General features: G+C 44.3%; 1 protein-coding gene across 4 annotated transcripts in view; it reads left to right on the top strand.

The window, feature by feature from the left end:
• Window positions 1–19,542, top strand: part of LOC147900382 (kinesin-like protein FLA10) — a 211,085-nt gene that overhangs the window by 12,128 nt on the left and 179,415 nt on the right. For 3 of the 4 annotated variants that reach the window (XR_015541330.1, XR_015541329.1, XM_087377302.1), the window contains exon 2: window positions 3,412–3,560. The exons of the other annotated variant lie outside the window; for it this stretch is intronic. Coding sequence is in view for 1 of the 3 variants with exons in the window: in XM_087377302.1 (XP_087233428.1) it covers window positions 3,412–3,560 (149 nt within the window). In the remaining 2 variants the exon portion in view is untranslated. The remainder of the gene's footprint in view (window positions 1–3,411; window positions 3,561–19,542) is intronic. 4 annotated transcript variants of the gene reach the window in all.

The following is a 19,542-nucleotide window of genomic DNA, read 5'->3' as shown; positions in this document are numbered from 1 at the left end:
ATGGCAGAGGTTGTAGGTAGGGTGTCTTGGGAGACCTTGATTGTCCCCACACAGGAAAGGGTTCTCAATATCATAGATCTAGATTTACAGTGCAGGGCTTTCCTTTGCAAGATGATGGTGAGGGGACTTATACCTGGGCAAGAGCCATGGAAAGACTTCTTTATTCGCAACATACAGTCTTGGACACCTACTTCGGGAGGAGATTGGATGGAGAGTACTAGATGGATTTTTACTTCAGTCCACCCCTCTTATGGCTGCTATCTTGAAGGCTTAGGCCAGCTTTAGGAGTACTCCTTAGAGAGTTCCCCCCTTCTCTCGTGGAGATTGCCAGGCAACCTGTCATGTGGAACGAAAGCATACTTAATGAGCATGGCAGACCACTTGGTACCTCTCACTACATGGAGTCTCTACCTCGGTTGTTTTCCACCTGTTTATGAGCAGCTTTTTCTCGCGCATTGCATGATGTATCTCCGCTTTGAGCTTGCTATTAAGGGTTTTGTTCATACTTAATGGACGTCACTTCTTTTGGGGGGGGAAAAACAAGACAGCTACTACTCAAAATTGAAAATAGTAGTAAAAGACTTTTAACTTGGCCACAGGAAGGTCTCCAAGAGAATGCGCATAAAGGGGGGGAGCCTATCCATCTGGATACCGTGGCTATCAAACCATGTGGACACCCGCTCATACCATGCTATATCAAAGCCTCTCTCTGCCAGTCGTCGGGATGACTCCAGTGCCAGTCTCGGTAATCTCCACTGCGGTAGGGCCCAAACTCTGTGGAAAAAAGCCACGGTCTAGACGATGGCGTGAAATACGCTGGTGAACGAGCTTTTTCTCTCGTAGAAAATTTACTGCAAACACTCTCTCATGCTCTCTCTCTCTTTCTCTCTCTCTACAAACACACCAGGGCGCAAGACAATTGTCGTGCTGGACCCCCCCGAAGGTTTTTATTCATGAAGAGAGAATCTGAGTACATAGTTCAGCGTAGAGCTGAGTTACAGAAATTCAAAACGTGAATTGCTTTACAAGAGCTCATGACTCATTCTTTTGGCAAGTTGCCACTTGTCTAATTTCTAGCCTAGTTCTAATCCCATGTCCATGGGTAAGGTCTTCTGGGGTCTTCTTTGCACTTGGTCACGCGAATAGCTCCTAATTGCTCCCGAGGCTGATATATCCTATGCACTGCAAATATACGAGGCTTTGAGAGATGGAAAGAAACCTGTGGCAAGGATATTTACAGCTTGGTGACAGGGCGTCCACTTGGAGAGGTGTCATGGCAAACTATGCCTGTATGATTTGATGGGGAACTAAAGGCTTACTCCGAGTCATCCTAGATCCCATGATCACCTGTAGCCTCCCAAATCCCTTCCAGTCAGTAGCTGAAAGGTCACTCTCCCAAAAAGGTGCTGCATACATGGCAGTCGGTCTCACGACTGGCAAAAAGCGAGCTCTTCTTCCGTGGATCTTGGAAATGCGCTTGGAAACACTGTCTCTCTAATCGGGCTAGGGCACCATTCCCTCGTGTAAGTCGTGTCATCGTGAAGACTAGTAGAGAGTCTATTAATGTCCACAAGAGACCAATAGGTCGGGACAGTAAAACACAGGCAATTATATTTATATGGGGACAATAAAAAACCAGCTAATACATCCATTCGGGGAGGGCACAAGGCAGCTCCCACGGTGTGCAGAAAAGGTCCTATCGGGCAGGCTTTGCTAGGAGGGCTACGTTCTTAGAGAATGGAGGGGCTTCCCCTTCTTCTTTGAGACTTCTACAGGGTTGAGATGGCACTTTCAGCCTCAACCTTGGTTGTTTTCTAGCTCTTTTTAAGGAGAGTTTTTTTTTCTCATGCACTGCATGATGTATTTCCGCGTTGAGCTTGCTCTCGCGGGTTTTGTTCATACTTAATAGAAGTCTTTTTTAGGGGTATAAGAAGAAAAGTAACACAATAAAAGGCCCTACATCAGTTTAAATGCCTTGATGAGGACCACGCCGTCATGATACATTGCTCATTTTCCATCCTTCCTAGCAGCCTTGACCATGGCGAATTCCGTTGACTTTGGGATCAGTTGAGCTCATATGAGTTCTTCGGCTATCCATATCTTGGTCCCTTTCAGCTCGTAAGATTGGCAAAGAAGCTCGATTCGTGTATCCCGTGTGCTATTCTCCGAAGTTGCAAATATTAGTTGTGGCTTCTTCTGGTCATTCAATGCTTGGCATGGCTGCTTTGATGTGTGCTAGAGTTCTCACTGTATGTATCCTCCTCGTTGAACCAGCCTTCAGGAAGGCCTATCTTGATCTTCAATGTATTGCTGCATTTGGCTTCATGCTCCTTAATCTCAGCCTGAAAGTCAATCTTATTTTCCTTTGTAACCAACTCTACAATCACTTTCTTCTTGATTGTTTGCACTTTTGTGTGTACAAGATCCTTGATTGTAGAGACTAATTGAGGGGTAAGTACTGATGACGACATAAGTGTTGCTTTGCTTGCTAAGTATGTCTTCCTTTTGCTTTTCTTAAAAGTTTTTGTTTATCTCTTTTTTCTTCTCTCTCATTTTCTCTTTTATTTTCTTTGTAGATTTTTCATGTTTAGAACAACAAAAATTCTAAATTTGTATGATTGGACTTATTCTAGTCTTACAAAGGTATACTAATTGAGGGGTAGGAGGAGAGCCTTGCAGGTCTGCATTACCTCAGTGATACGGCTTGCTTCTTGAGCCCTTCAAGGTCTTGGATTCAGGCTACCAGAGATGCCATCTGTAACTTTAGCTCTCGTACTTCTTGTTTAGAGAGAAAATCTGCTCTTGAGGGCCAACGATGCCCCTGCCCTCTCGGGCGCTCCGGTTGGTATTTCTTTGCATACGGAGAGGATGTTGAGGCAGCAACTGGGATCTTCTTTGTTCAAGTAGAGGCTCCAGGAGATTTCAAGAAGCATGTTTCCAACTTGGGGTGGGAGAGATTAGGGAGGAGGCTGTTGGTGAGGAGCAGGGGAGGCCGTTTGCGAGGGGCTACTATGAGAGGTGGAAGGGGTTGTTGCAAATGTTAGAATATGATGCCTCTGACATTGGGCAAGTCACTTAATGTATACATGAATTGTGGGGTAAAGGAGGAATGATTGTTGTAGGACAGGTTTGGGTGTGGAATAACAACTTTCTACAAAATAAAAACCTTTTCGAGTTAGACATAATGTTGATGATGTTCCATTGAGGGTTCTCACAAGTATTGAATTTGTATACACCAAGTGGACATCATTTTTTGTATAACTTTATTTGACGTGAAATCAAAATTTCATTGGCAAGTGGATGGAATAGTCACATGTGATTTTACATGGCAGGGTGCATGCCATGCTGTATTTGTCAATCTCTTTCCCCTTTTTCAACTACAAACTGACAAGTTACATGGAACTTTTCTAGGCTCGATGAACACAAAAGCAGATGCTTCTTGTGATAATAAAGGAAATAACATAAGCGTATTTGTTCGTGTCCGTCCATTAACAAAAGAAGAGAAAGTTCGAGGTGAAAAGTCGTGTGTCCAGGTTCTGAAAGACACACGGTTCATCAAAGTAAGTAAAACGTTTTCCCTGCAAAGCAAAAGTATTTTACTTAACTTATGGTGTTTGTTGCCTGTACTCTTTTGACATGATGATGTCAACAGTCATGAATTTTGTTGTCCCTAAGAAAGGTAGTTATAAAACTAGTTTTAAATAAAAAGCCTTGCAATGACATGGAGGTTTAATGATGCCCATGGTATAGGCTAGGTATGATTTTGTGTGGAAAGGACTGTATAAGCTGTAAGAACTCTAAAAACTCTTTCAAAAACGTGAAGAAACTGTTGCCCATAATTGGTTGATTGGCATGACTAATGGGAAGAGTTATTTGTTATTCTATCACTGACCAAAAGCGACCATTAGTTAGCATTCCACTTACGAGTGGGCTAGTAGTACGAGACACTCTTACATATGATGTGGTGTGCAAAGGACTGTAGAAACTGTAAAAACTCTTTTAAAAACGTGAAGAAATTGTCGCCCAAAATTGGTTGATTGGAATAACTAATGGGAAGAGTTATTTGTTATGCTATCACTGACCAAAAGCAACCATTAGTTAGAGGTAGTGCTGAATTAACTCATCCGTTGATAAGCAGTGCAAACAAGAGGGATCAGCTCCAAAAATACTACTCCACTGATTTGCTACAAACCCTCCATGAATAGGAAGTCAAAAGAAGAGACTGACTTTTCTATTCCCAAGTGATTTCCAAAGCCTGACATCTTTGAATCTTGGTTCCCGGATATACACGTTTTTGCTTGTGGAGAAAAATTTTGCATCAAAAGAGGTGACTCTAGCAACAAGACGTCTTTCCCCATCTAGGAGAAAGTATCGGAAATTACGCCATTTTGTGGGGAAAAGATTCAGATTTGTTCACAGACTTCCGTGGGTTGAGAACTCATTTGGCTCTTGGTGCTTGCATTTCTCGTAAGACATGACATTTTAGGGTTTCAGCAATTGCACCCAGCTCTAGAGATTCCTCTCAAAGAAAGAAGCATGCCAAAATCTAGAAAAACGTGAAAGCATTACTCCTACGGCCTCTCTTAAGCTAGGTTTTGTTACATCAGTAGTGACATCAGCATTGTTTGCACCAGTCTTTGTGGACTCAACTCCACCCAACAGCCCTTTAGCTTGTGCGAATACTTAACAATATTTATTTTTGGAGTAGAGGTTTGGCAGAACCTCCGTTGGTGACGACTACTCATGATCCCGATCCCATCATGTCAGCTGTTCCCTCTTCTAAGACTACGCTTCCAACTGGTATCAATGGTTTGTAATAGAGAGAGAACCAAACTGACCAACGTCTATACAGCCCAAGGACTCCATTGCAGTCACACACAACCCCACCCAACTGGTTTAGTTCTTGGCATTCTTCTCATTGTTTAGACCCGGGATATGTCCCACGGGAGTCATGATGGCTTTGGTCTTGCGTCGAACCTCCTCCAGGAGATCGAGACGCACGGGACCCCTTTACGGACGCCAGTGCCCCATCACCAGCTATGCACCAGTCAGGGCGACATGAGATACGGAGGATTACGTTCCGCTCCAGTCTTTTTTCTTTTCAGTGTCATACCCAGATGTATTTGATTATGTATGATCAGACTTAGGATTCAGCACGGGTGATGATGCTCGTTTTAGTAGCTCCACCCTTACGGGGATTTGTATCAGGTTTTCTTTCAGTCTCATAGACCCATCGGTCTTCCGAAGACTCTAATAAAATTTCTTTCTTTCTTTCTTTCTCCCCTGCAACCCTTCTATTTTTTTAGGACATAGTTTCTACCATGGAGCCTTCTTCTTTGGCGTGTTGCTTGACCGGTGATCGACTAGCTCTAGGTCTTTTGAAGAATGACCTTTAAGCAGCTTTAGTAGGCTCTACTACCTGCATTATCAGAGTTTTCTCCCGTGGCTAAGGATACTACCGCATTCAGTTCGATAGACTAGAGCATTTAGAGGAGGTCTCAACACGGAGCCCTATGGACCAATGCACACGATTGGCTTTCTTGCCAAGTGGGTATAGGGACAACAAGATTTCTGAGCTTTGGGGGCTGGCTTGGGGGCCAACATATACTTTCTTGGGCTTCATTCAGAGCATTTACCGTGCATCCATGAGATAGGTCAGAGATTTGGTCATGTGTCGAGAGGGATACTCTTTTGCAGATGCTTTTGAAGGGGATCAACCTCTTCTCCATTATCTGAGTAGTCACACATTTCACCCAGAGTGGAGGACCTACGATGCTTCATTTCGCTTCCATCATGGGTCGTCTCTAGCTGCCCAAGGGGGAAGGCTTCTTGATCTCTGTACCCAGTGGGTGTCATATTGAGAGTGACACGTCGGCTTTGATGGTCCCTTGAACCAGATAGGTTGGACCCTCCATCGTGCATGTTCTAGCCCTCTACACTGTGCGTGGTCTTTGTGTTTCTGGCTGCACACCTCCACATCGTCTCTTCCCATTGATCCACTCTACCCTCATATGAGCTCTACCTCCTCCTCCTCCACTCCACTGTGTGCTGGGGCTGACTCAAATGTGTAGAAATATGTGACATGGTGCTGTGTCTGGTCAATCTCTATCTCCTTTGGCAGTGTTATCTCCTGCTCTTTGATCTGTCTAAGTAGAAGGCTTTTAGGAAGCTTCCAGAGGATTAGAGACTCTCACCTCAGAGGGAGTGCAGTCAGGATGCATCAGATAGAGGCAGCCATACCAGTAGAGTGGATAGATACAGATGACATGCCAATCATAGAGTCCACTTGGTTGGGAGCTTTCACGGGGACGGGGCAGTCCTTTACAGATTATTGCCTTGCGGGATGCACATGAGGAGACCCTTGTCTTTGATGTTTAGTCAGGAGGTAGACTCCTCAGATGATATTCTTTTGGAGGTTGCTTTCCAGTCTATTAGGATTGCAGGTTACATGGAGTGGGGCACGGACTCACAGTGGTATCTTGATCTTGACCCTGTTCTCCTGGCACTTGGGTCTTGGAGACTTTGGTTATATGGTGGGTTCCCCCATTAGGTTCTTGCAATGGGACCCTAGAGAGTGGGAATGGATTGATGAAGGGCACTGAGACAAGAGCATCCCCTTCTTTCGTTACACAGTCAGAAATGCTAGGAGATTTCAGCTCAACAACAGAGATTGGAGGCTCTCCAGAGCTCCTCATTGGGATAGTTTTCAGATTTTTGTAGAGGTGCAGAAAAACTGTTGGAGGCAGCTCTAGAAATCCTTCAGGAATAGAAAGATCACTCTCTTTTTTTGGCTTTCTATTCATGGAGGGCTTGTAGTGAACCTGTGGAGATCCAGGTTGGGGACTGACCCTACTTGTCCTCGATGTCACATAGTAATTGAGTTCAGCATTGCCTTTGGGAGTGCAGACAGGCGAGGACGATCTGAAAGGGTGTTGCTAGGATATTTAGCATATTTCATAGAGCACCCTTCTTCATGACTTGGGGATCAGTGGCATGGTTATCTCTTACTGGCCCTTAGGTATTTTCCGAGGGACATGACTCAGACTCAGCCTTCATTATACGATGACACTCTGTGGAGTCATGTTCTCTCTAGGATGTTCTTTTCACTCCTTTCAGAGCTGCTCATGCCTCGATAGACACATATGGGAGATTCTTTGTAGCTTGGCATATTTGGAGGGCCAGATGTATGGAGGCGATGGAGGGCTCCCAAGTTTACCCTTCCAGTCTATACACACATTGATGGCTATCTGGGCGAGCATGCAGGGATCCTTCAGAGCAGCTACAGCTGAGAGATACTTTTTTCAGAGTTTGGAGAGGATCTCCTTTCTTCTCCGAGTCTCCTTCAGGGTTGAGGTGGCATTTTCAGCCTCCACCTTGGATTTTTGTTAGCTCTTTTTGAGCTGGTTTTTGTCTCATGCATAGCATGATGTAATCCCGCATTAGAGCTTGCTCTTGCGGTTTTCATTCATACTTAATGAAGTAATCTTTTTGAAAAAACAAAGTCCTTGACATATAGAGCTGGATTGTATGATATGGTTGATCTGATCTCTAGGGACTAGTGGAGACGAGGCATCCAAATTGTACTAAAAGGGGGGGAGTCGATCCAAACCATGTAGATATACGTGCATAATAGGCCATGCTAACCCTCTATCTACTAGTCGTCTAGATGACTCTAGTGCCAATCTCGGTAGTCTCTGGCTAGGCAAGGCCCAAACCCTATGGAGGTATGTCATTGTCTGAAATTTAGCATCGATTTAGAGTGGTGTCATGGTGAACTCTGCTTATGCTATTTGATGAAACTGAGAGTTTACTTCGAATCATTTGAGATCCAATAATCAGCTGTCCTCTCAAATCTCCTCCAATCATTAGCCCCCGACTCGCGAGAGATCACTCCCCAAAAGGGTGTTGCATACATGGCTATCGGCCTCACTAGTATATCAAACAACCACCTTTTCATTGGAAGTGTGGTTGGAAGTGCCTGGAAGCAATGTCGTTGGAAGTGTGCCTAGAAGCACAATCGCTCTAGTCGGGCTAGAGCTCCTCGACCTCGTGTAAGCCGTGCCTTGGTAACCAATGTGAACACTAGTCATGTGAAGACTGCCCCTAAGTAAGTATAGGATTGCACGATCTCCATTGGCTCCCCTTGCTAAGTGAAACTATCGGTCTCACTAGTGTGTCAAACAACTACCTTTTCACTGAAAGTGTGCCTCGAAGTGCCCTAGAAGGAATGTTGCTGGAAGTGTGCCTAGAAGCACAGTTCAAAGAGCAAGACTACATGAAGTGTCGACGAATTTAAAGAGCCCAAGAAGAGTCGTGCCTCTCATAATACACCTGAGGCCCCAAAAGAGAGAGCCAAGCAGAGAGGGTAATGTAACAAAAGTGCTTAAAATCCTAGCAATCCCCTTCGAGATGAGCCTCACGTATCTCACCTATCTGCAATCCAATAGGCAATGTTGAATAGACTCCACAAGCAAAAACTCATCGAGGACATGTAGGGTCAGTCCCAAACCTGGACCTCCACGGGTTTACTGCAATCCCTCTGTAAATAGAAAGCCAAAAGAAAAGCGTAATTTTTATATTCTAGAGGGGTTTTTTAAGCCTCTTCCAAATTTTCTTTTGAAGATCAATAGAAATTTGAAAACTCTCTCAATGAGGAATCTGGATGGTCTCTAGTCTCTACAACTGAGTTAAAGTCTCTTGGCATTGCTGACCATGCAGCGAAAGATGGGGAGACTATTTTCTTGGTGCCCTGCATGAATCCACCCCCACTCTCCGTGGTCTCACTGTAAAAACTTAATGTGGATTCCTCCGTAGAGCCGAATTCTCCATGGGCCCAAAGAGAGAAGAAGCGGGTCGAGTTGTGCTCCACGTACCTTATGATCCTGATAGGCTCAAAGGAAACTCCCAAGAGAATATCATGGGTGGAATACATGTCCCGTAGAAAGTCCCCATCCAAGTGGAGCAATAAATAGGCCTATCATCTGTATCAACCCAATCCACAGGGATGTCTGCGTTGATCTGCTGAATTCTCCTTGCAATTCCTCTGAGGTGACTTAATGATTGTAACTTTACGATCCTTTGAAAGTTTTTGGAAATCTTTTTAAGATCCCACGAAAGAAGCAAGGCCTCTCTCCTATCTAGACCACTGCATATAATGAGAAGTGCCAAGTGATCTGCAATGCTCATCACGTATGCTATCATTCCACATGACAGGCCTTGTATCAATCTCTTTTAGAGGGGAAGGGAGAGTTCTCTGAAGAGTACGCCTAAATCTGACCAAAGCTTCTAGAATAGCAGCCATAAGAAGGGTGGAAGGAGACTTGAGACGGGTTGATGTAAAGATCCACTTGGTATTACCCATCCAATCTCCACCCAAAGGAGGAGTACAGGTTTATATGCATCGAATAAAAAGATGTTTCCATGGCACTTGCCCAGGCATAGGTTTCCTGACCACAACCTTGCAAAGGAAAGCCCTGCATTGCACGTCTTGATCAATGATATTAATACCCCCTTCCCGTGTGGGGAGAATCAAAGTCTTCGAAGCCACCTTGGCTATAGTGTTTGTTGTACCATCTAGTCTACTCCATAGAAAATTCCCTGTAGGCCTCTTGAGATGAGTGATGCCATCCCTAGAATGGCACCAACAAGAGCAACAAACCATGCCGATGGCCAGCAGAACCTGGTCAACAACCACTACCCTGGAAGCAAGGTCTTTTTCATGGGGAAAAAAACCATATGATGATCGTGGGACAATGCATGAACTGGCTCAAAAGCCTTGTGGCGTAGGCAATATCAGGCCGTGTGGAGCATAGATATATCAAATTGCCAACCAACTGCCTGTACAAAGTGCCATCAAACTTTTCAGCAGTATCATGCTTACTCAGTTTGAGTCCCTTTTCCAATGGAGTAGCCACAGGCTTACAGTTCTCCATGTTAAATTTTTGCAGCAACCCCTTCAAATACTTTGTCTGTGACATAGAAATCCCATCATGGGTCTTCCAAAACTCAATGCCAAGACAATAATGCAATAGGCCCAAATCTTGACATGTCAAAGTTGTGACATAAAGCGGACTGCACTGCTGTAATTTGCTGCAAATCACTGCCAGGGAGTATAATGTCATCCACATATAGTACCAACATGACCAATTCTGATTTTTGCTGCAGAACATACAGATTTGGCTCTGTATGAGTGTTTACGAAGCCCTGGGACATAAAAAACTGATGTATCTTTTGATACCACACACAAGGTGCTTGCTTCAGCCCATATAGAGCCTTTTTGAGCTTGCATATCTTGTGCTCTTGTCCCTTCACCTCAAAACCTTGGGGCTGATGTACATAGACCTCCTCTTTAAGATCTCCATTGAGGAAAGTGGTCTTGACATCCATCTGGTACACTAACCAACCATAAAACGCAGCAAGAGAGATGACAGAACGAATGGTGGTCATCTTGGCCACTGGAGCAAAAGTCTCCTCATAATCTATCCCCTCCTCTTGTGCATACCCCTTGGCAACCAAACGGGCTTTGTATTTCTCAACTGTGCCATCTGAATGGTATTTCACCTTATAAATCCATTTCGTGCCATCCATATTTTTCCCAATGGGCGCATCAACCAAGTCCCATGTGGCGTTCTTCTCAATGGATTTAATCTCAGCTTCCATAGCTTTCTGCCATGCCGGATTATGTTGAGCATCCTTGAAGCTCTAAGGCTCATTTTCAGCCTCCATCACTGAGGTCATCAAAGCAAAATTGACCTTTTTCTGATTTTTCTGAGTGCTGGCCTTGGTTTTCCCCAAAGTAGGCTGATCCTTAGCATCTTGAATGGTCAACCTTGCCCAACGTGGAATAGATTTATCTGCTGTACCACTCGGGGCTGCATCAACATCTTTAGTGGCCTCACGACGTTGATAATGCCTCCAAACATGAGGCGGTCTATTCTCATTAATTGGCTGCAAATCTGAAACATTTGAGGGAGAGCCATCCTCAACATGTGGCAAGCCATCTGAACTATGAGAATTAGAAGGGGAAGCATCAAGAGACTCTATCTCATCATCCTCAAACTGGATGATGTCCAAAGGGGTGTCATCGTATGGTGGCAAGTCCGCACTAGTGGGCTGCATGTACTCATTCTCAGCAAAGAGAACATCTCTGCTGATTATTACCTTCTTGGTAGCGGGATTATAAAGCCTAAATCCCCTGCTTTCAGTGCTATACCCCACGAACATGCATTTGACACTCTTGTCATCAAGCTTTGTCCGATGTGCATCTGGAACCAAAGCATATGCCACTGAGCCAAAAACTCTGAAATGACTAACCTTTGGCTTAAAGCCATACAAAGCCTCAAATGGAGTCACATTAACCAAAGCTTTGGTAGGGTATTTGTTCTGAATATAAGTGGCTGTCACGACTGCTTCTCCCCAAAAAGCCTTTGAGACTCTCTTGAATTTCAGCATGCATCTCGTCATCTCCATGAGAGTACGATTCTTCCTCTCAGGGAGTGGATTCTGTTGTGGTGTGTAAGGGCATATCAAGTAATGTTTAATCTCATGTTGCTTCAAAAATCCTTGGAATGCATTTGACATGTACTCTCCCCCTCTATCTGAGTTGAGTGTTCTAATTCTAGAATTGGTTTGGTTCTCAGCCATAGCTTTGAACTCCTGAAACCAATAGAACACCTCAGACTTTTCCTTCATGAGAAAAAGCCATGTGAACCTGGGGAAGTCATCTATAAAGGTCACAAAGTACCTTGCTCCTCTATGCGTGGGAATAGTCATGGGGCCACATACATCACTGTGCACTATCTGCAACACTTTGGTTGCCTTGACCCAATTCTTGCCTTGTTTACTGAATGGCAAGCAATGCAATTTGTCAAGTGCACACCCCTCACACACTTCTTTTACTGGTTGTTGTAATTTTGGCATTCCCTGAGTCATATTATTGTTGTACAAGTAGGACAATGCCCTGTGATGGACATGTCCAAACCTGGCATGCCATAAATCAGCCTGGGAAGTGTTTGCTACAGCCAATAGCTTCTGATCATAAGGCTGAGCATCAAGCTTGTATAAGCATCTGTCATATGTGCCTGTTGCTACAACCTCATACCCTTTCTTCGGATCCTTGATCCTGCATTGGTTATCCTGAAATTCGACCAACATATGTTGAGCATGGGCAATGTTTGAAACTGAAATCAGATTTTGCCTCAAATATGGAACATACCAAACATCTCGGATATACTTAACTTTCCCATTATCAAGCTGAATAGGAATGTGCCCAACTCCAATGATGTCTTGAGAAGCATCATTGGCACATGTAACTTGTTTGCCATGAACAGGTGTGATGCTCTCAAACCACTCCTGGCGAGGAGTAATGTGCTAGTAGCACCACTGTCGATATACCATGTATCACTTGCAACAAGGGAAGCATCCCTTGATTGATTTTCAGCATTTAAATCCCCCCTGGCATCCATCTTCTCATTAAATGCAGCAAACACAAAATCTCTATCACCTTGGGTAAGATGAGCTTCACCATGTGCATCTGAAGCACGAGTTTCAATGGGGGCAACAAAATTACTGCTAGAGCTGTCCCTTTGCCTCTTCTTTTCATTGGCAATCCTTTTCTGACACTCTGCGATGTAATGCCTTGGCTTCTTGCAATAATTGCATTTGCCCTTTTTCTGATTTTTTCTTGAGCTACTTGCATTCCTCTTCTTGGGCTGAGTTGTATGGCTGTGTTTTGGCTCAAACTTGGTCTGAAATTTGCCCTTTCCACCCGCTTGCTTACCCTGACGAGGCTTTGACAAAATTTGAGGATCTCTCCTCTTCCGGCAACAAAAACCCAACTAACTCATCGAACGAGAGTGGGGCTGCCCTGAGAACAATGGTCAATGAAGTGACGAATGTGCCATATGAGGGCGCTAAGCTATTGAGAGTAATAGAGACGAGCTTCTTGTCTTCTATTTTCTCATCAATACTTGCGAGCTGATCACGTAGATCAATGATCCTGGCAATATGATCAGTGATGGCCTGGCCTTCCTGCATCTCGAGATCTTTGAGATGATTTGTCAAGGCAATGGCCCTTGCCTCATTCTTAACATGATACATGTTTGCCAATCTTTCCCATGCTGCCTTTGCATCCTTGCACGACTTGATAGTCTTCATAATGTGCCTCTTCATATTTGTGGCAATCAAAAACATCACTTGGGCATTGCGGCGGACAAACTTCTTCTGCTCCTCCGTCGATGCTATGGGACTAGCAAGAGGGGTTGTAGCAGTCTGCTGTCTGCCTGTAGTCTGACCCGAAGAAGCTGTGCTGGATGTAGATGAGCTTGCTGGCCTCACCTCATTCCCACTAACAATATCCCACAAGCCCTTACTAACCAAGATGTTCTTAAGCATGAATGACCACAAGGCATAGTTTGGTCCATCCAGCTTGTCACCCTCGGACAAATTGCCAAAACTGTCGGAAAGAGTCGACATAATGCAAAATGGGATACCCACAAGCTGCAAATGTACCTGCAAAAAGAATTGCAAGTCCCAAAAGTACAACTGGCTGCAAATGTGCCTGCAAATCCCAAACAAATGCTTGCTGCAAATGCAAAGTAAGACTAGCTGCTCTGAAATGCCTTTGACTGCACAATGCAATCATTGCAAAAATGGCATAAACCAATCATTGCACTTTGCTGCAATCTGAAGTGCAATCCCAAATTGAAAATGCACAACCCAAATCTGAAATAGCGCACCCACGAGTGCTCAAATGCATCCAATGGAGCTCAGAAGCATCCACAACTGTAAAGTAACTGCAAATGCACCCAACAATGCAGAGTATCTGCAAATGCACCTGAGAGTGCAAGAGTATGGGTTGCAAAAATAGTCCTGAAGCAAAATACACAGCTCAAAACACTTACTGAAAGTGCACCTTGGCCCGAAACACTTGCAAAACAGTCCACTGACTGTGTGGGCAAGCTGGAGATGACAAAGGAGCTGAAGTGAGCTGCTTGGAGCTAAATGAAGCTGTCGGGAGTACTTCTGAACACAACACATGTGTAGGAAAGAGCCTGTAGAAGTATGGAGACGCCTGGAGCTGCTGGAACACACTCAGGAGAGGCTGGAGTTGAAAAGAGTCCAGATCTGAGCAAAAATGCCGACAAATAGCCGAAAATTGCTCGAATCGCCTTCTAACAAGTCGTACGGACTCGAAATCAGGTTCTGACAAGTCGTACAGACTCCCGGCACTGTCACGTAACTGTACGAACGTCTGTACAACTGTACGAACAAAAAAGAATTTTTTTCTCGCCTGAAATGGTGCGGGACAGGTCTGTTTGTATGCGGGTAGCTCAGAAATTTTGAAAAACGTTGAAATCGGAGCTCAAAAGGTCAAAAAACAGCCGCTGGACTGTTGGAGCTACCTCAAATGAAAGCTGGAGAGCTGAATGTGAGAACCACGAACGCGCATTGGAGCACCAAGCTTGCGGGAGTCTGGAAGCAAGCGCGGGAATGGGCTCTAGAGACGAAAGCGCTCTGATACCAAATGTAGGAACAAAGTGGAGATAGGTTGTGAACACAAGTGAGCAAGAGTGCACACACAAGAAAGCTCCAGTAGAAATGTTCAAATGAAATAATACAAGTACTTGGTATATATAGTACCCAAGTACTATTGGTCAACCATAGGGTTGACTTTATGCCTACAACACCATATCTTTGTAATCTCTTACATGGCAGCCATGCTACAATCCTCCATGCTGGTCTTCCATGCAGGCAGCACATGCTTCAATGTAGCTGAGCGCAACTGTGTGCTGTTTCTTGGCTACTCGTGGCTGTTTCTTGCACTTCTATGTCCGCAGGAGGTAGTTTGTTTAGCAGTTCACAAGTAGTGATCCATATCTTTTTCCATTTTTCCTAGCAGCAGCTTCTCACCCTCAAGTTGGCCGAAGTTGCAACAATGGAGGACAATAATGCCACTCAAGTCACTCAGCTTGAGGAAGTCAAGGTCCGTGTTACATTCCCTCCATACCTTGTGCACTTTATTGATGCAGCAAAGGAGGATTTTGTGAGACACAGCTCATTGGGTTATTCCTCCTGAGCAGAGGCCCCTTCGAGACTGGGTGTTTACCTACATGGGGGTGTTGGATGTCACAGTCACGTTTTTCAGGCTGTTTGGCAGGGGTTACTTCTCATTTTGTTTACAGACCATTGAATACACACATAGAGTTTTTGCTAGTATAGTGTTAGCATAACAAGGTAGGGTCATTTACCTTTGGCCATGGCAAAATTGCTTCCTCTCACAGCCACCCCAAGACCCACATAGATTACATTTTGGATTCTTTTCCCATTGCTCCCTTACGAGATCAGTCCGTGAAAATGAAACAAAACCTCAAAACATGTTTCCAAGTTCCCACGTCAAAACTGCTCTGATACCATATGATGACTTTCCTTGTATTTACGACACATAAAATCAAACAAACTATTCATGCAATCATGACCCTGTGAATTATCATATGAATTCTGCTTATGCACTCAATCATAACATCGAAATAAATGTTTGAGACATGAGAATACCCAGCAGAACATGAGATGGAATACACAGTAAATCTATTGCAAAACGAGGTGCGACCCGACCAGATTTGTTGCCTTTCCAATGATCATATATGGCACAACTCTCTGACTCGATTAAGGACCCTACACATGAGCAGCTGCCCTATTGTAACAACCACTAGGACCAATCTAGACAACCGACTCTCATGAGCAAGAACTGCTCGGACAAAAGGACCAAGCTCTTGATCTTCGTGTGCATATATAGGTTCGTCGCTGCTCCAATCACTGCCACAATTAGTTGCGAGAAGTCTTCCAATGCCCTTATTGTGTTTGTGAGTTAAATCTCACGATCTCTTGATTTCTCTTATCGACGTACTCTGTCCTTGAGAGTGCGAGAGAGATTGAGAGATCGAGAGAGATTGAGTGTTCCATTCACTTCCGTAGAGTGAGAGAAAATTTCTGTTCATTTTGGAAGAAATTCCGTCCATTTCCGTTCATTGAAAATTCTTTCTTCCATGAGAGAAAGAGAGGTGTTCATTCCATTCTAGTTGAGTGAGATACTTTGAGAAAAAGAGCCATTCATTTTTCTGAGAGAGTTTATTCTCTTGAAAAGTTTCATGAGAGATCTATGTTGAGAGATTTGTGAGAGAGAGAGAAATAGGTAGAGCCTTCTTGAGAGATTTCTGCTGCAAGAGAGAGAGACTTTACTTCGAGAGAGTCTTTGAGAGAGACAGAGAATCTCTTTGCAGGTCCTATCCTGATTATCCAAATCTGTCATGAGAGGAATTTCCCAACATAGGGGAAAACTTCTACTAGCCACCCTCTTGATGGTCATGTGTCTAGACCTCTAGAGCCTCTTATCCTCCTGAGCCACCACAATCTCCACTTCCACCTACACCTCCCATAGCTCCTGTGCATCTACCTCCACCACCTTCACTACTAGAATTATGTACCTCTTGTTCTTCATATATCTCCTGTGTATCCTAAACGTCTTGCACCTTTGTGGCCTCCACCTTCTGCAATAGTTGTCACTAAGCCATTGGGACCATCAAAGGTTGTTACTGTCAATCTTCAGGGAGAGCATCGAGCTAAGACAGTTGATAGGTGGAGATGGAGATAGAGACAAAGATGGTGGAGACACATGCCTATTATAGAGACACGGTCTTCTATTTCACAGGTCCCAAGTTCACCATGAAACCGGCAGCATAGGCATGGCCAACTAGAGGGCATGCTTCTTTAGTAGGCTAGAGAGCTAATGTTTCCAAGCACACTTCAAATTCGATTCTCTAGTCCGGCCAGTAGCTCTATATGTGTGTGCGAGGGGGCGGGGGGCTTTTTGGGCAGTGGATCTCTAGGAAGATGAGTGGAATGGATTCAAGAGTTTACAGGTCATGATGCTATTGTGCATGTTTTGGGGGAAGAGATGTACCATTCATGACTTTGTTCTTGCAGAGCTTGTAGTGGCGAGACCTCTCCACACAAACATCTCATTTCATATCATCACTTGTCCTCTAGTGCTAGTCTTTGTCAACGGCTGAGTCTGCCCTTCACCTCCGGAGTGCTGACAGAAACTCAGTACAAAGACCTTTGTATAAATGGATGCTCAAGTATGTGTGGGTGTGTGGATTTGTATGTGTGAGAGCATGTGTTTATACTATAGTCTACACCCACTTGTGGGCACTGATGACGTTAGTGGCTGTGCATGATGGAGTTGATCCCTTCAATATTTTTGCCAAGACGGTTTTGCAGGCTTACTGCCCTGCTCCTAATCAACATTTGTTGCTCTAAATCTACCCAACCAGATTAAGATTTGGGTGCTTCTCTGAATATCTCTTGATTTGCTTGACATCGATTTTGGAGACTGCATGTGGCCAATTCCACAGCTCTGGTGCGGCTGAGGTCATGAGAAGTGTTGGAGCGAACAGGAGATCCTGCATAGAAGGAATTTGCGCCCCGTAGCAAAGAGCATAATTTTCTTTAAATAAATCCTAAATCCAAAGGTTTTTTTTAAAAGAACTAGGCTTTCCAATGTTGGTGTAAAAAGGTCTGATACCAAATGTGAGAAAGAGAGAGAGCAACAGTGAGAGCAAGAAACAGGAGAGAGAGAGAGAGCTGAAAGCTTAGTTGCGGATAGATGAGTGTGAGAGTAATACAACTGAAGGAGTGAGATAAGGTTTTGTCCTAGTGACAAAACCTTAGTAGTCACTAACCATAGTTAGCGGACTAACTGCGGTTAGGGGGAAAAACCTCTTAAAGAGGAAAAAGTGCCCCTAACTAGCTTATTAAATTACATTGGTCACTGCTGAATTATATCTATAATTCTAACAATTCTGCTATGTCAAATGTAGAAAAGGGCATCTAGTGAGTGCCCATATGGTGTTAAATGATCAATAGACACAATTTGCGATTGAAACCATCTGGATACTCATGCAAACCGACACTGCTCATCTCCCTCAGTTGCAAGCTGCATAGATGATGAGAGAACCCTTAATGGTAGTCTATGTTGACTTATATCCATCCACCCAAATTGTCTTACTTGATCCAAGTAAGTGTAGATGAATCCACGAACGTGCCCAAACTCCTCATCTAAAAACACAATACATAGCACGGTTTCAATCTCATGATAGTCACTCATAATACTGAAACCATACTGTCCACCTAGATCTTGCTCGGACCCTGTTTGCGTAGGACATTTCAGCATGGCTCAGCCATGCCGCATTGCCCACCCTTGGATCCAGTGATCACTACATCTTCCGATCATCAGTTCCTTTCTCAGCACAAGGATACCTATGCATCAGTGCGGTCCTGCCCCAGTGTAGTGGACATCATCAGGTTCAGCCATAGCGTAACCTGGGGAGACTCAGTGTTTCATCATGCACTTATGGCTGTCGTATACAGTCCATACTTGATGTACATTAGTGGTTGGATCCACGATCTCAAATCAATCCCTAGGTTCTTCTTGCTCTTGCTCCTGCTGCACATTCGCCTCCAGCTCCAGCCCAACAGCTCCCTGCTCCAATTGCTCGTCCGTACATGCGCTGCTCGTCCGTACTTGCGTTGATCGTCCGTACCTACGTTGCCTTCCGTACTATTTCGTATGTTCGCCGTGCATTCCGTACAGCAAGTCTGCAGCGCCGTACAACTGTAGTACCCGCTTCCATCGTCATCGTCATCGTACAGCTTTGTTCCGTACAAGTCGTACAGCAGAGCCGTACAACTCGTACAGCAGAGCCGTACAAGTCGTCGCTAGATTGTACGGTTATTCGTACAGCTGCGTACAGATTGTCCGTACAGCACGTGTGGCGCCGTACACCTGAGTCCTCCGTACATCTTTGGCAGATTTATGACAGTCACATTTGGTTTAGCCCAAAAATTTGGGGCTTTTTGCTGAAGTTGCAAAATTTGGGGCTTTCTGTGCTTTTGCCCCTTTCTGGTTGCAATTTCAAGCTCGAAATTTGGGGTTTTCAGTTTTGTAGTACAATTTCTTACAGAAATTTGAGGATTTTGTGATTACACTGCATTTTCGCAGTGAAATTTGGGGCTTTTGCAGACAGCGCAATTCTTGCAACATTTGGGGCTTTTGATCAATTTGCCCCTTTCTGGTTGCAGTTTGAGGCCTATTTTGGGGCTTTTGTGTTGGGAGAGCAATTTTAGAGACTTCAGTTCACATTGCCTTTCTGTAAGTGTTTTGTAGCACTTTTGGCAGATTTTGGGAGAGTTTTGATGCTTTGATAGATTTCTGACAGAGAAATTGCAGAAATCTGAGTTGCATTTTCAGCCAGTGCTTGGCTGTGTTTTTTGGGAGTTGTGCATTTCATTCCCAGCAAGGGAATTCAGTTTTGTATTTGCTGTAATCTCTTTCTCAGACATGGCCCATCAAAATCAGAATGATTTCCAGTTCGGTGGTCTTTCACAGGAAGACAAGTTGGATGGTACCAACTACTCCCTCTGGAGTTTTATGGTACACAATATTCTGATTTCTCGCAATTTATGGGATTATGTGAATGGGGGTGA

This window comes from Dipteris shenzhenensis, chromosome 7 (genome assembly GCF_047967505.1).
Source record: "Dipteris shenzhenensis isolate YYH24624 ecotype China chromosome 7, Dip_SZ_1.0, whole genome shotgun sequence".
Taxonomy (NCBI): domain Eukaryota; kingdom Viridiplantae; phylum Streptophyta; class Polypodiopsida; order Gleicheniales; family Dipteridaceae; genus Dipteris; species Dipteris shenzhenensis.
This window is presented reverse-complemented; position numbering and strand designations above follow the sequence as displayed.